Raw genomic sequence first — 16,255 nt, forward strand, 5'->3', positions numbered from 1 at the left:
AATTTATTGCTGTTGGGGTATTAAGACCATTTCAAACAATATATTAAAATGTGTTAGCTGAAAATAGTTACCAAACCCTGCCTTTAAAGATGTGGTTAAAGATTGCTACGGCATTAAACTGAGTTGTGTTGTTACATTACATGTCATTTAGCTGACGCTTTTATCCGAAGGGACTTCCAATTAAGTGCTTGCACGCCGTGTGATGTTACTTAATGGTTTTGAGGGGAAAAAATACAGTAAGAACAGATTTAGGCTTTGTAGAGGGTTTATTACATTTATAATACATCATCTATATACAGTTTTCTGCATCAACACAAATGACCTCTAGACATTTAAAACTGGAGATCATTCACAGACAACATTTGGATATATACATGACTTAACAGATTAAGTTCATTATCAGAGCAAGGATTAGTCCTAGACCAACAATTCAATTGAGCCAGACAAAAAAAGGTTTTCTAGGACAAAAGTAAGTCCTTGTCTGGAAACTGTCCTACTGTCTCAGATTCAAAGTTTGAAGTAAACGCACATATATAATTGACAAGCCTTACACCCCTCAACTAGGCAGTGCCTTTCAAACTGATTCTTAATCAACCTTGCCTGTCACAAGGTGGTCAAAGGCACCCTGACAGTGATTATTTACATCAACACGATCGTATACGTTGACAAATCCAGGTCTGCATGTCTGCCAGACAACGAAAGCAAAGCTTATTTAAAATCTGTGTTGAAGTCATAGGTATCATTTGTTGTAGCTGCAGAGAGGCTGATGTCGATGGGGACAGACTGAAACTGCACATGGCCCGGTGTTTCTGGAAGATGTTGAGATGTAAAAAGGTAAGACCAAATAGGTGGAGATTTTAGTAAATTAAAAGGACATTTTTATAACAGAACTTACTTTTGAGTAGCACCTGTTGTTTCTCTGGTGCTTCCGTTTCTTTTGCCTCCTTAGGAGTTTGTTCAGGCTGCAAGAAGAGCAGATGTTTCAACTATTTAAACTCATTTGGAGATACCCAGAGTGATTTCAATAAGAAAGGTCCAGCCAGCAGGATCAGAGTTGGATTAGAAGTCTTCATAAATAAATCAAGGCTTGATTTTTTTGTCCTCATTTCCAGGCGACCAGACTGCTAGCATTATTTGAAGCAGCTGTATTTTATTTTATTTTATTTTTTTTAGTTACAACTAGTTACCTCATTCTCCTTCTGCTCTGCTTCTCTCTCAGTGGCTGCAGCACCAAGCTTTTCTTCAGAGACGTCGTTGACACTCAGCAGGCCTGCAGTTGGGCCTTTAGAGATGAAGCTTACACTGCTGGCCTGGTTTGGGAATTTAACACCTAAAAATAAAGAAGTTTTCAGCAACACAAACAAGTGAAAGAATGTTCTTTCAGTAGCTACAGTACATTGACAAGTCTTAAGCTCATTAGTGGCCTTGTTGCGCTTTACACACAATTAAATTAAAATCAGTTGATACAGCGGACTGTGCTTGAGTGCGCTTGTATTTTGGAGCCCTGGTCTCCCTCTAACACCAGTACCTTTCAGAGTTTCCTCGTTGCCCGTTTTCAAATTGTTTAGATCCCAACCATTACGCATTTCAGCGACAACAGCATCAGACATGTAGCTGGGGAGGCTGTGGTTGTCAGGTGCCTTACAATGGTAGCTCATCTTGGCTCTAAGGAGACACCAAACCAGAGACAGACTTCTGTCAGATCAAGCAAGACATAGCACTCCTATTCTACTTCATGATTTGTCTTATTTGCAATTATCCTGGCACAGTGTTGGGATCAGAGTTGGATTAGAAGTCTTCATATTGAAATCCAGACTTGTGTTTTGTCCTCATTTCCACAAACGCAATACAGCTGCCCACCCTTTCCAATCCTTTAAAAATTCAAACACTCACCCTGTCCAGTCAGCAAGGAAAGCTGTGGCTGCCTGCTCTGTGTTAGGTACTCCACCTTTCTGCAGATATCCATGCTTTTTGGCGAACAAGGTTAAAAACTCCAGAGAGTTTCTGAAGTCAGGGACGTTATACTGAAGCATGATCTGAAACCATGAGAACACATGACCTGAAAACAAATCACTTAACATTTACAAGGGAACACCCAAATCCATTTAATACTCAACAAATCTCCTGTGAAGGAAAGTCGTCCTACCTGGCTGTGGTCACACTGTTTGAGCAGAGTCCTGACAGCCTCCAGCACACTCTCCTGGCCCTCCTCCACCTGCAGGCTCCTCAGAGCCATGGAGGCTGGTGGGTTGGACGGTGACGCCACCACACCTGGGCTGTCTATAAGCTTCACATTCTTCAAGATGTGCACCTCCTGCATGGATCTGAGGGAGTGGGAACAGGTAACATTTGACTATTGGGATAAGCAAAAAAAAAAAAAAAAAAAAAAAAGGGTCATAAGCAATATGTGGTAATTAGAATTTTAACATAATCCCACAGTTATGTGCGTAATGATTGTGCTAAATAAATACTGTGATACTGATGCCAGACAAAATGCTATAATGGTGTTTAGAGATATTGTTGTAGGCTTATTTCCAGTACTCACTTTGTGATGCCCCTCTTGATGCCAGCATTGCATGCAAGGATCCCCTTCATACTGTTGACAAGACTGCTTTTCCCCACATTAGGAAAACCTGGTGGTAAAATATATAATTGCACATTCAGATTATCTACTTTGAGCAAGTTTAAAGAAATGAACGCAATCAGAACCAATACAGTATCTATCACACAGCTGTATAAGAGAATTAAGTAATTGAAGTCCTCATAGAACTCAACACGACTAAATCTACAGTTGATGCAACACAAAGTCACAAGAATGCTGTTTCATGTAGGGAGAAAGCCGCGCTTACCAACTACGCCCACTCGGAGTGAAGCTTCACTCTGTGTGTTACCAGCAAAACTTGCAAGGAGCTCAGTTAGACAACTGTTTCCGAAGCAGGCTGCCGCTCGGGATCGGTCCAGGACTTCATTAGAGGCCACTATTGTGCGCTTTCTGGCTCGCTGATGAAGACAAAACCATACAAGTAAAACTACTTTCAAGCACCCACTCAAATTCACACTGGCTTTTTTGGTTAGCATTTTAATTGGCTAAAGCCCCCCCAGTCTAAACACAGCATTCATTCCTTGGTATATATTTCTTTAAAAAAAAAAAGTGTGTATATGTATATGTGTGTTTTGTTCACAAACACACTACAAATGAGCTCATGACAAAGATGCTCAATTGAGTGGTTTGTGTGTTACTCTTGGAGGTTATAACCAGTTATAACAGCACAGCACAAGCTGCTCAACCTTCTCAGTCCTCCACATTACGATATAAAACAAAATAAGTAATTGATAGTTGCCCCCTCCCCCTCACACATTTGCATTGGAATTCATTTAAATTCTTACAAAAGAACTTCTAATTATATTGCAAAAAGCTGGATGGTGAACATTAGTCAAAATAAGAGGTTAGAAGCCTTAGCTCAAATGCTAGTAGTTGAGACGAAGATTGGTAAATGCATCCAAACGCTGACCGGTTTCTAAATAGAGGGTCTCCGACCAATAAAATCTGTCTGAGTTCAACAGTGTTTATATGAAGCATTATACCCTGCAAACATGTGTTTTTTTATCCCAGTTTGTAAAATGCACCTCCTACCACTGTTTTGTCCTTGATCTGTGTTGATGCTTTGAACGCCACAACTGGAAACTCCAGTTGTAAGCACTGTATCCACCTCTCCACATTTTCCTTTGGTACCAGATCTATAACACAGAATATCAACATTTAGAGTTGTTTGAAATTCACACCAGACCACAAACCCCTGCTCATCAGAGTGAGAGTGTGTGTGTGTGTGTGTGTACTTGACTATAAATTAACATGACAGCAACTCATGCCCATTTACCTATTTTGCTTAAAACTAAAATCAGTTTCTTGTTGCCTTCCCTCTTCAGCACAGCCTCCTCCAGCTGTGGACACCTGGATCCCAGTGGATCACGAGCATCAAGGACTTCTATTACTACATCAGATGCATCAATAACCTGAAAAAGTAAAAAAAAAAAAAAAAAAAAAAAAAAAAGGGAAATCAGACTGAAGATGATCAAATTAAAGTCATTCATTTTCTACAGTGGAACATGCTGGGAAGTTTTACCTTATTTAATTCAGAGCAAAAATACTGTTTTGAGTTCCTGTCTGGGGCAAACGGTTTCTCTTGCCGTTTTCCAACATCATCCTATAGAAACAAGACCCCGCCCCAAAAATTAAAAGTAAGTCAACATTAGAGTGATACAATTTTGAACTGATTATTTTAGTGGTTGCCTTTTACCTGCCGAGCTTTCTTGGCCTTGGGTTCTGTTTCTTTACTTGTGACCTCTTTCTCCTTTTTCCTCTTTTGGGCTCGCTCCAATATTTTAGCCTGTCTCTTTTTCTCCTTTTCTTCTTCAATCTGTGAGACAAAAAATATGCAATGAGTATAACAGCTGTATATCAGACATGCACAAAGACACAAAACCATTGTACAATCCCGTTTCCCCAAAACAAATGAAAAGTGACACTGCATGTATTAAAGATAGCGTTAGCAGCTGTGATAACGCGCATTATTAGAGTATTGATGCCAACCTGTAGCCTCCTCTGCTCTGCCTCGCGGAGGACCTCCTCTTTGAAGGGAGCGCTGCTGGGCACGCCGGGATCTTTCTTCACTCGTTTGCTAACTCCTTTCTTCTTTGCCTCTTTTCGTAGCTTTCTGGTGTGGTCCCGGACCTAAACACGTAACATAAAAATGTAACTCATTTTATTATAGATAGACATTACAATTTGTCCTAACGAGTTCAAAATTAAAAAAAGTCGCATCTCGCTCACACAGGCCTCATCATGCTACAGTTAAACTACGGTCTTTATAGTAATGGGTGATAAAGTCAGACACTTACCTTTTTCTGTATTTTATAGCGTTTGGAACATGTGAGCCGCTTACTTGCTTTCTTTAACTCTAAGGACAAAATATAAAAGTAACGTTAAAACATGCTGACAATGGTTGCATAGTTTGCTAAAAACGAAGCTAAAGCAGACGGAATAATGGTGGCTGTCAGCGATTAAGTTAATTTTTTTCTGCCTAAGTTTATTAACCGAACATTAAAGCATTAAACATTTGGTTTTTGAGGAGCTCACTATATTAATGTAACTAACGTCCTTGTTAACGGTTGCTTACTTACTTGGTCGTTTCATCGTGGAGATATGGTCGAACCTGCCAATGTGACTGCACAGTAATGCTCTAGCACGTGGAGGAGTGAGCAAGTCTGAGGACTCGTCATTTCCGCCTTTGTCAGCGCACGTTTCGCCCCCTGCCGAGCTGGAGTGCTTCATGCTCATCCGTTGAGAGCAGAGACAGTTAAGGTTGACAGTTTATATACAGTATATATACATATTCTTAAAAAATAATAATAATTACGGAAGAGGATTTTCACACAAAAATTCATTTTAGTTCAGATTTTTTCTATTTTCTTTATTCTCAGAACTCAAATACATTTCATCATATCATCTTCGCTGAATTCTTTTTTTTTTTTAATTAACTTAACATTTAATCAAGTGCAAGGAAGCTAGTCCTCCAGGTCATGTCATCCTTATCACTTAATAATTAATTGGTGATAAAATAATGTTAAAAAGTAATTTGAATACATCCTGACTTGTTAGGATGTAAAATACAAAAAAAACAAATTACTTTAATTTTTGCAAGTCTACATTATTTAGCATTTTCACATTTTCATCATAATATTTTAATACTAAGTATCTGCTACAGTACTTAGATATTCATATCATGATAGTCCCATATTTCTATATATTGGTATTAACAGTTTCCAATTACTTAATTTGTTGTTCAGTTTTGATTTTGAATATAGCACTTACCTTTTTCTGTGTTTAATATACTTTTGAATTTTGATCACGCACCTGATTGGAGATGTAACTGCAATTTTTTGTTGCAGACTATTATAAAAAAAATCCTCTTGTATACTGCAATGTTGGTGTCGATGAGTCTATGATGCAGTGTATTATAATCTACAGAATGTATGCACACACAGTATAGACCAATGGTTCCCAAACATTTTCATGTGACCCCTAAACTGGTATAAATTAGACCATGGTGGCCCCCCATTTGTCCCAGGGTCCCTCATCTGATATAATCTTTGTTTTTAAATGTATTAATACAAAACGTGTATAAAACCTATGACCAAAATAACTGTACATCCTGTCATTGTGTTACTTATGGTTGGAATTATAGTGAACATTTAGTGAAATTATTTCCTGTTTTGCTGTGGACCCCCTGGAACACCCTCAAGGAGCCCACTTTGGGAACCACTGTAATAGACCACATTTTTGTGTATCATATAGATGCCCCACTGTGTTGTTTATATTTTGGACTAGATGGTCCATTTTCAACACAAAGAAGCAGAAAGCCTTGTTTGGGCTTCATGCAATAATGTCAAAGCTGGCAGTGGGTGCTTATATTAGGATGATAACCTTCAAAAAGGAGAACCATTGATAAGATTATTAGAGGCCCATTAAGGCTGTCAGGAAATATTCAGGAAACAGCTAGCCTTTAAATTTGTAGGCTATGTGCTCAGCATCACTGGTTTCTTCCCCAAAAGTGTAACCATGAAACTGGATATTTGGATTGATGTGTTAAACTTCCACTTGCAGCCATATGGCAAACAATATAAAAGTTGTCATAAATAGGTCATAGATTAGCACTTTCACAACATTAGGGTATGCTGTTTTATCACAGTGATATGCTATAGTAGCAGGTGTTGCACCATAATCTAACTGACTCACTGCTCTTTGAATGAATCAGTGGGGTCACAGAAGATATTGGGGGACGATGTAGAAGAAGAAGGCGAAGAAGAAGACATAACTACGGGTCACGTGATTGGGTCGAGCATCTTTTTTGGTCCATTTTGGATGATAGCAGTAGCTCCGTGCAACTCAAGAAAATGACCAAACTGCAGTTTTTAAACGTATTTTTGACTGAGCGTCTCATGCTTGCTGCTCAGGAGATCTACAAATCCGTCGAGGACACGATGTTGGAGTTCCAGGAGGAGATAGCGATCAGGGAGCGGGAGAACGACCATTTGAGACGCAGGCTGCGAGACGCTGGAATTGAAATATGGCCAGGTTAGCTCCGCTGAAAGCTAGCGGTGCAGCTGCAACCCTTTATGTCCTATCTGCCGAGTCTGTAGGGTGGTATTATGTAGTGGAATGGGAATGACTGCGTACAGGACGAATGTAATAATGCAATAATTAGTCTCAGAATTATGTTGTGTCACTTCCAAACAAGTTAACTTTAGCCGGTAGCGAGCTAGTTGACTTTAGCTGCTGTTGTTGTGAAGCGGCTAGCGCGTTAGCAACCTTTGTTCGTTAGCAAACTAGCTAGGTTAGCCGACTAGCCTACACCCGCGTTAGCATTTAGCTGTGTCTGTATACTTGCTAGTGTGTGCATTTTGACATAGTCAAGGTACTAATTCACGATGTATTTGACAGGAACAGATACCAGTGAACATTGAAAATAATTCACACTATTCACTAGTTGTGTCCTTGTGTTTGTGTTTGTTTACTCCAATGTTAAAACTCCATATCCACATAGAGTAGACCCATGCTGCTGCTTAAGTGTTTTTTTTTTGCAGTCTTTTTCTCTTGTGCATTGTTAAATATCAGTTACAATCACTGTGACGTGTAGTATAGCTACAATACTTGAAAGATCGAGGGAGTGAATGCTTTGTTTAGGCATCACATACAGTATTATTATTGACTATTAAACGTATTTAAGATTTTCCCTGATATTTGATTGATTACTTGGGGCCATTATTTTGTAGCTAAATTGATCATAAAACAAGGTGTGTCAGGATTTGGGTACACTTCTGCTACACAGTTTCCTTGGGGAAACAATTCTATGTATAGTTCTACTAAAATCATTCTGTTAGTTAAAGTTAACAGGATAGTGAGTTCAGCTCGTCATGTTTTTGATGGGAAAAGTTGTCTGGTATAAGGGTGTTTTACAAAAGAATGCTGCTGAAACTCTTTCCACATAATCTGGTGGCTCAGCCATAGCTATTATGTCTATTATAAGTCTAGTATGTTGAGGAAGTCCATTTTGATATTTAAATACATTGGTCAGGCTCTACAATGAAGTAAATGGTTTTCATCTTAGCCCCTTCCTCCTGTTGTTTTCAGATCGTCCGTCCATGGCGCTGTTGGACGAGGAGGATAGTGAGCATCCACGCCGTGAGTGGAGTCCCAGCATGGGGCATGAAGAGCGTATCCCTATTCAGATTAAGGATAAAAGAGATCTCCGGGCCAACCAAGGAGATGATCAGCTTCGTGGCCATGGCTCTTGCAGCACACCAGAGAACATGTTTACTCCCCCTCGTGTTGGAAATGAATATCCTCAGGATGGCCCGCACACATCCAACCTCCCTCAGAGTCAAGGTGTGGAGAACAGGGAGAGGGATCCTACATCTCGAGGCTCCTCAAGGCATGTGAAGGTAGAGAGTGGAGGAGGCCACAGAGGCTCTACTTCCTCCAACAGCACCGCCCAGCCACTCGCACCAGTCAACCCAAACTGCTCAAATGAGAACAACATTGACATTATTGGGGTGGAGAATGGAGGGCAGATGGTTGGTGCTAAAGGAAATGGAACTGGAGCTAACAGAGGACAGGCCTCTCACATGCGCAACCAAGGAGCCAATACTGTGGACTGCCCTCATCAAAAATCCCCCCTACAAGGCCACATGTCTTCATTTTCCTGCAAGGTTTGTGGTGAGGCATTTAGTCATGTTGGCCACCTGCATGTGCATGTACAAGTGCACACTCGAGAAAAACCTTACCGTTGTGGAGTGTGCGGGAAATGCTGCAGCTCCTCTGGCAGACTCCAGGAGCACCAGCGTAGCCACACAGGAGAAAAACCATTTCGTTGCCAGATTTGTGGAAAGGGCTTCACACAGATGGCTCATTTGAAGGTACACATGAGGATCCATACAGGGGAAAAGCCATACAGTTGCCCTGTGTGTGGCAAATGCTTCAGCCGTTCTGACAAAATCAAAAGGCATCTCCAGACCCATAGCCGCGAGGGAACATATTTCTCAGGGCAATGATGCAAGTGTGTTGTTAAACAACCCAGTTTGTGAATCATTAATAAGGGAAACTTTCCTACAAAAAGCTAAAATTGCTGCCATTCAAATGAGGCTTTTCTTTCTTCCAACTTTTCAAGAACTAGGGATTCAGCAAGTCTTAGAGAACGTTTCTTATCTAACCTGACATTTCTCCACGCCATAGTCTCTCAATAGATTTTGTATTAGCCAGTTTAGTATGCCATTTACTTAATTTTGTACTTGTCACAGAGTATTAAACCTCCAAGACACAATCTGAGTTATTAGCTAGCCTTTATGAATTTTCTAGCCTTTCCTTAATCCTATAATTAGCATGATGAAGTCTTCCACACATGCCTTGAAACTGAGATGCATAAAAAAATGCAACAATGTTCAACACAGTCACAGCTTATTATCAACCAGTCACTTCATATCCATAAAGTTTACACTTTAGTTCAAAATCTGCAGACTTGACATATATTTTGTAGTTATTATTTTAGGACCTAAAATTAAGAGTCAGTGCATGAAATTTTCTCTTACTTAGAGAATGGATGGCCTGATCATTGAAGCCTGCGTGTTATCTGTCTAACACTGCCAGTAGTTTTTCATGTAGCAATTAAACAATGATTGATAAATTAATTTAGGTAAACAAAAAGCCACTAAAATGCGCCTGTAAACGGTGGACTTGACTGACTTACAAGGAGAAGTCTAACCTGGCACTTATCTCCATTTTCATCTTTATTTTAACATCCTTTTTTTTCTTATAGTGATGTTAAATTGTGCAGAGCTAAATACTGCCATCTCACATCACCAGTGCTTCATGTTGTACATTGAAATATGGATCAATCTATTGTGAGACTGCTCCACTATTTTGTGAAATAATGTGATATTCTGTAAAATACCACTAGTCTTGATCTACCGTTTATTTTTTAATTTTGTGTCTGTTTTAATGACATGCACAATGGCATCTTTCTAAGACGGTGCAGAAATTCACTCTATAATAGGGCCGTACAGTATTAGATGAACCTATCTGTGTTTTTTCAGGGGTTTCACTCTGCAAGGATGTATTTTCATCTATGTTTCCACCACAATAGTCATTCACATGTGACACATTTTTTGGAGTGGCCTCAGTTGTGGTTGTGGATTTTCAGAGGTGATGTTTGGTGTATCATAGAATCAGGTACTTCCTCTGCCCATCTTAGACTGACCCCTCTGCACAGTAGACCCAACTGTCAGCTTTCTCCTCTCAGGACTAATGCTGCATTCATAACGTGAGGACTAATATCTGACTTGAAAAGGCTATTATAAAAGTCAGAAACTCAGGGTGTGTGAGTTTTCTCATGGAATTTGTCCCTGCGTGTTGCAGAAATAAACATGACCGTAACAATTCCAACAAAATCTGAACATCCTGCAAGAAGACCAACTAAATAAAATATGATACCTTCAGAGTGTGTCAGAGCTCAGTTGTTGCTCTGGGATGCTCACCAGTGAACCCTTCATGCGCAATGAATGCAGCATGAGACAACTATGGCATGTCCTCACAGCTGACCAGCAGCCCTTCACTCACAGTCTTCTCTGGGACACCTTTGCTCCCCTGCACACACTCCAATGTACAGTGTTGTATCATTATGTATTAAATGTTATTTTTTAATAAAGTAGTAATTGAATATTCATTGTAATCGTCTTGTAATCTATGCAAAAAGAACAAACTTCAGAATTTAACATGGCATGGTGCTGATTATCAGTGCTATCTACCTACATCCAGGTACAGAGGCTAACATCCAGTCTCTTCTGAGACAGGTCGTTGTATACTGACTTGACTCTGGTTATCTTGTCATTTTAGGAAAAGCTCAGGCATTACTAAGAACATTAAGGATGACTCTGTCTGTATTCAAGTGCCCCAGCAAATCGTGACATTGAGCCAGCATGCATTAAGGCCCTGTAATTTAAACTTCTAAATTAAGAAACTTTAAATATTTATCACTTAATTATTTTAGTGAATTTTTTTTTCTTCACAGTTGACATCTTGACATGCCACAGTGGGAAAAGCACAAGTGCAAAAAATCAAACGAACTATGTTATGTGCAGCTTTACTGCGACACATGAATAACAGAGCCATCTTTTAGTATTAGTTACACCTGCACTTTACAAAATATGACATGTCAAAATGTATGAGGTGAAAAAAGCCCCTTTGACAACAAACATTTTTTTACTTCAAGTATTTCAATTTTAACTCTAAATCCTGCTGCTGTGCTTTAAGAAAAAAAAAGCAATTATATTTAAACCACATTAAAATCCTCAAACCCATCGTGTGCCCACAGCCAGTAAATAAGTTGATACAATATGTACAAAAAAAGAGTAATTCATAGCAAGGCATCCACAAGTGTTTGTGTTAACATATATACGACACCTGGTGGGGTACTTTCCCTTACAATGTTTTTCCAACTTAGAGACTTAGACTCAGACTTTTCTTTATTGATCTTTATGGGATGACTCTCGCAAGGAAATTGAATTTCCAGCAGCAGATTTTAGCTTACGAAACACTTGAATAGAAAATAAAGAGCTTAAAAAAAAAAATACAGTATAGAAAAAACAGTATAAAAATAATAACAATAAACTTTTAGCTATAAAAAAGACCTTTATAAATTATAAATTAACAATTAAGAGCAGTTAAAATGTCCAGGTATAACTGTAAGTAGATTATTAACTACTTATTTGCACAATGAAAAAGTGGCAACCACTCCTTCCCTTCCTTCCTGTTCCATGGCATGAGGGACAAAGGAGTTAATGAGGCAACTCGACGATATTATTTTTTAAAATTGCCATCTGCCTGGACAAATTTTCTAGATAACAAAAAGAGTTAATGGTTAACGCAATGTTCGGCTCTCCAACTGCATGTTTAACTCAAATGAAAAGCACATACAGAATAGATTGTTAAATGAACAACTGGAAACTGGAATTTGCCTTTGCCATCATAAGATCATATAGACTTGTAAGTTCTACACATTGTGAATTGACTGACAATGCTAATACCAACATATCTGGTTGTAGGCAACCTTGTGCTGAACCATGTATTTACACATGACAGCCTCAAAGCTTCTTTTCTTTGAAGAGAGTGCATCAGTAAGAGAGAGTCACTGAAAGCCCTAACAAGCTTTATGCATCAGTTAATCATTCTGAACAACTACAATATGTTTCCAATAACATCTTCATGATGTTAGGGAAAACTCAGTCCTGTGATATTTATCACGGCCATATAACAACGGAAATGGTGAATGCACATTGCAGGAAGAGCCAGGAGGTCCAGAGCAATATAAAACCAAGAGACTGAGGGAGATGCCGTTAATGTAAAATGTCAGTATCTGCCAAACAGAAGTTATTTAGATAAACCTCCCTTCAAGGCGATCAGTTTGACACTTACATCATTTTTTAAATTTTTTAAATTTGAATTTACTAAAATATAGTCCCAATGTAACAAGCTATCTACTCTGTTATTGTGTGATTACATTACCCAATCACAGGAAATCCAATCAGAAACCTGTGGTATAATCAGCCATCAAAGTCAGATGATGACACGTGTCCCCAACTCTATAAATAAATACTTTTCTTTGCCAACTGCAAACAAAGAAAATACATTACTCCTAATACAAAACATGCAGCATCTTATCTTTTAAATCAAGTTTGCACACCTCAACATTTTCTACACCTTGTTGATCTAACTTACAGTTACGTAACTCAAATCAGCGAGGTGTAGATTTCTTTTGGTGGTCTTTTAGGACCAAAACACACAATTCACTCTCAGTTTTTTCTGAGTGCTTTTCAGAGGGTTATTTATAAACTGCACGCCATTGATTCCTATAATATGTGATTCAATTTTCAGTTTTTCTTACCCTGGCATTTAGCCAAGCAGGTAGTTTTGGTCTTATTTGACCTAAGCTTTGAAATGAACATTATATCTCTGATATGTCGGCATCCATAAAAAGTCCACTCAAAAAGTCATTGGAGCCTAACGTCAGACAGTTTTATCAAAAATAATTCCAGGAGCATACGGTGGTTTCCCTCCATACCAACTTTACATAAAAGAGACATTTTGAGCAATCCACATGCCCTCTATATCTAAAAATAAAAGAGAGCTACGGAGGTTTAAAGTCTGACAGCTGGTGAGTAAGTGAGTGGTGTGATGAGACTTCTCCAGGGATCTCATTCAAACTTTGATGGATCTCCAGCTTAAGCATTCAGTGCAGATGCCAGTTCATAACCCATGAGGATGGCATGAATATCAAGTTTTATAAATCTGGTTAATGGTCAGTAGCTGCAGGTAGGTTTGAAGCAGTGGGCATTGGAGATGGATATTAGTCAATTGTAAAAAGATCTCTGACCGAAGACAAATATATTTCAGCCTTAGAACAGTAATTCACAAGTAATGGTTTCTCAACACATTAATCTAAGGGTTAGGACAGAAAGGAACAGAAGAAAGCAATGTGTCTGTCCGATAATGTAACTATGGAGATTAGACAACACATACTGTACCTGATGTGAAGTGTAGTGCATGTTGTGTGTGCATTTGGGGTTTTACTTGAGTACGTGGGTGGTACTCTGTCCTTTCCACTTTAGTTGTGTACAGATTATACAAAGAAGAAATAATCAGTGAGCTTTAGAGGTGATTGTAGATTAATTTGGTTACATCTCGACAAAGCCAGGCTAACTGTTTCCACCCCGTTTCCAGTCGAAGTTAGAGGTGTCTGGTGGAGTTTTTTTGGAAACAAACAAAATGTTGTGGGTTGGGGTTTTTGTTTGGGGTTATTTTCCCATTTGGCCTTCCCTGTGTTTTTGTCCGGTTTTCTCCTAGTCTGGTGTCATAGATTCTGTCTATGTTTCCCTGTGTGGGTTTGTCATGCTTTCTGCTTATTTTGGTAGTCAGCTTCCTGTCGTGTCTTGCCTTGTCTTGTCTAGCTTCACTTGTTTGTCTGATTGTCCAGCCCCGCCTAATGTGATCCACCTGATGTCTCACCTGTTCCCCGTTACATCATTACTCATGTATTTAACCCTGTGTTCCTTTGCCTCTTGTAGATCCTGTGTCTTGTGAAGAAGTCTGTGTCTACGTTCCAGCTGTTCTGCCTGCATTCCCTGTGAGTTGTTCCCTGCGTTGTTTTCCTGTCTTTTGGACCTTATCTCCCCTGGACCTGGTTTGGACTTCTACCCTTTGTGTTTTTGGATTTTCCTGTGTTTTGGATTCCCCTGGTTTTTGGACTGCCTGTTCCCAGTCTTGTCCTGTACTGTTTAAATAAACTGTTTGTACCTGCTCTTGCTGCCTCTGGTTCTCTGCATTTGGGTTCCTCCACCCTGCCGTACCGTAACAGAAGGATCTAACCACAATATGGACCCAGCAGAGTATCGGTTTCAGCCGCTCCTCCACCCACTCGACCCGTTGGCGGACCTTATGTCCGCCGCGTTTTGCCGCATGCACGAGGTGGACTCTACAGAGACTTGGCACCTCATGATGGTGCGGTGGGAACAGGTGGACGCAGAGTTCGGTCCCCTCCCGGAGCCCTCTGAGACCGATTCCCGGGGAGTCGTAACCGACCGGTTCTCCCCGGATACCGCCGCGGGGTTCCAGACGCCGCCTGCTGCAGCCATGGAGCACCAGCCGCCGCCGCCTGCTGCCACCACGGAGCCCCAGCCGCCGACTGCCGCCGCCGTCGACCCGGATCCCCAGCCGCCGGCTGACGCCCAGGGAGTGTGCACTGGACAGTCCTCCCTGGGATCCGCCTCGGACCCCCAGCCGCGGACCCCGCCGACGAGGCGGACCCCCAGCCGCGGACCCCCGCCGACGAGGCGGACCCCCAGCCGCCGGTACCCGCCGACGAGGCGGACCCCCAGCCGCCGGTACCCGCCGACGAGGCGGACCCCCAGCCGCCGGCTCCCGCCGACGATGCGGATGCCCAGGGAGTGTGCACTGGACAGTCCTCCCTGGGATCCGCCTCGGACCCCCAGCCGGCGTCCGCAAAGACAGTCTCCCAGGGAGTGTTCACTGACCAGTCCTCCCTGGGAGCCACCGCGGAACCACTGCCGCCGACTGCCGCTGACGACGCGGACCCCAGCCGGCGCCGCAAAGACTGTCTCCCAGGGAGTGTTCACTGACCAGTCCTCCCTGGGAGCACTCTGCGGACCCAGATGGGCCGACTGGCCCCCAGAACGACCGACCGGCCCCCATGACCCAGACCGGCCGACCGCCCCCACTGACCCAGACCGGCCGACCGGCCCCCCTGACCCAGACCGGCCCGACCGGCCCCCCTGACCCAGACGGCCGACCGTCCCCCCAGACCCAACGGCCGACGGCCCCCCAGACCCAGACCGGCCTACCGTCCCCACAGACCCTGACCGGCTGACCGGACCACCAGACCTGACCAGAGACCGACAACCCTGACCCCGGCTGGTGCTCGGTGGCCCCGGTCCTCGGCCGACGGCCAACGTTTATGGCCCTCGGTCGACGGTCGGTGCCCCCGACCCCCAGCCGGTATTGGGCTCCGCCTCCACTGGGCATTGGCTCCACGGGGTCTCCCTGGTCCCGGTTCCAGGGGTCCCCCGGGACTCAGTCCCTGGCTTCCTCAGGTCCTGGCTCAGTCCCGGGTCCTCAGGAACCCCGGCCCCCGTGTCTTTGCTTCTCCTAGTCTAGTCTCCCTGGTCTTGTGTCTGTCCTGTCTCTGTCATTGTCCCGTCACTGTGTCCGTTCCTGTCCCCGTCTCTGTACCTGTTCATATCCCTGTCCCCGTGCCTACGTCTGTCCCCGTGCTTGTCTCGGTCCCTGTGTTTGTCTCTGTTCCAGTCTTCGTCTCTGTCCCGGTCACTGTCTCTGTCCCTGTCACCATTCCTGTCCCCGTCTTCCTCCCTGTTCCTCCGTCCGTCCCATCCAAAATTGTCCCCAAACCCGACCCGTCCATGTCCACGTCCGTCCCACCTGTTTGCTCAGAGTCTGGTCTGTCCCCTCTTGAAATTCCTAGTGCGCCCCCCCGTGGGCTTCTCCGTATTCCTCGTGCTCCTAGTGCGCCCCCCTGTGGGCTTCTCCGTGCTCCTCGTGCTCCTAGTGTGCCCCTCCGCGGGCTTCTCCGTGCTCCTAGTGCGCCCTCCTGTGGGCTCTCCGTGCTCTCTG

General features: G+C 42.5%; 2 protein-coding genes and 2 non-coding genes across 5 annotated transcripts; 1 reads left to right on the plus strand and 3 right to left on the minus strand.

Moving 5' to 3' along the window:
• Positions 1-247: 247 nt before the first annotated feature.
• gnl3 (G protein nucleolar 3) lies at positions 248-5,342 on the minus strand. 2 transcript variants are annotated; one of them, XM_032513516.1, is made up of 16 exons: positions 5,182-5,342; positions 4,900-4,958; positions 4,592-4,732; positions 4,299-4,418; positions 4,125-4,205; positions 3,879-4,014; positions 3,635-3,738; positions 2,850-3,000; positions 2,546-2,633; positions 2,147-2,324; positions 1,894-2,036; positions 1,529-1,665; positions 1,188-1,330; positions 896-962; positions 680-809; positions 248-647 (listed from the first exon to the last, which is right to left on the minus strand). In XM_032513516.1, exons 1-15 carry the CDS (start codon positions 5,336-5,338, stop codon positions 709-711), a joined length of 1,806 nt encoding a protein of 601 aa, XP_032369407.1. In that variant the 5' UTR covers positions 5,339-5,342; the 3' UTR covers positions 248-647; positions 680-708. The 2 variants fall into 2 exon arrangements, with proteins under 2 accessions (XP_032369407.1, XP_032369406.1); XM_032513515.1 differs by having other exon boundaries at positions 248-809.
• LOC116688726 (small nucleolar RNA SNORD19) lies at positions 1,765-1,838 on the minus strand. The gene has a single exon (XR_004331856.1). It is a non-coding gene; the product is annotated as a small nucleolar RNA SNORD19 (small nucleolar RNA).
• On the minus strand, positions 3,172-3,303 carry LOC116688728 (small nucleolar RNA SNORA47). Its single transcript, XR_004331858.1, has one exon. It is a non-coding gene; the product is annotated as a small nucleolar RNA SNORA47 (small nucleolar RNA).
• Positions 5,343-6,751: 1,409 nt separating the features above from the next.
• Positions 6,752-10,775, plus strand: LOC116687846 (zinc finger protein with KRAB and SCAN domains 1). The gene is made up of 2 exons (XM_032513519.1): positions 6,752-7,135; positions 8,192-10,775. The coding sequence occupies exons 1-2, from the start codon at positions 6,955-6,957 to the stop codon at positions 9,109-9,111; spliced, it is 1,101 nt and encodes a 366-aa protein (XP_032369410.1). The 5' UTR covers positions 6,752-6,954; the 3' UTR covers positions 9,112-10,775.
• Positions 10,776-16,255: the final 5,480 nt, after the last annotated feature.

Source organism: Etheostoma spectabile, chromosome 4 (assembly GCF_008692095.1).
Source record: "Etheostoma spectabile isolate EspeVRDwgs_2016 chromosome 4, UIUC_Espe_1.0, whole genome shotgun sequence".
Classification (NCBI taxonomy): domain Eukaryota; kingdom Metazoa; phylum Chordata; class Actinopteri; order Perciformes; family Percidae; genus Etheostoma; species Etheostoma spectabile.

Excerpts from the sequence above, each read along its gene's own strand:
- gnl3 (XM_032513516.1), bottom strand. The coding sequence starts at position 5,338 with ATGAGCATGAAGCACTCCAGCTCGGCAGGGGGCGAAACGTGCGCTGAC. Across the intron at positions 4,733-4,899 it reads GCTATAAAATACAGAAAAAG|GTCCGGGACCACACCAGAAA; the intron begins GTAAGTGTCTGA and ends TTACGTGTTTAG. Across the intron at positions 810-895 it reads ACAACAGGTGCTACTCAAAA|AAACACCGGGCCATGTGCAG; the intron begins GTAAGTTCTGTT and ends AACATCTTCCAG.
- LOC116687846 (XM_032513519.1), top strand. The coding sequence starts at position 6,955 with ATGACCAAACTGCAGTTTTTAAACGTATTTTTGACTGAGCGTCTCATG. Across the intron at positions 7,136-8,191 it reads TGGAATTGAAATATGGCCAG|ATCGTCCGTCCATGGCGCTG; the intron begins GTTAGCTCCGCT and ends TGTTGTTTTCAG.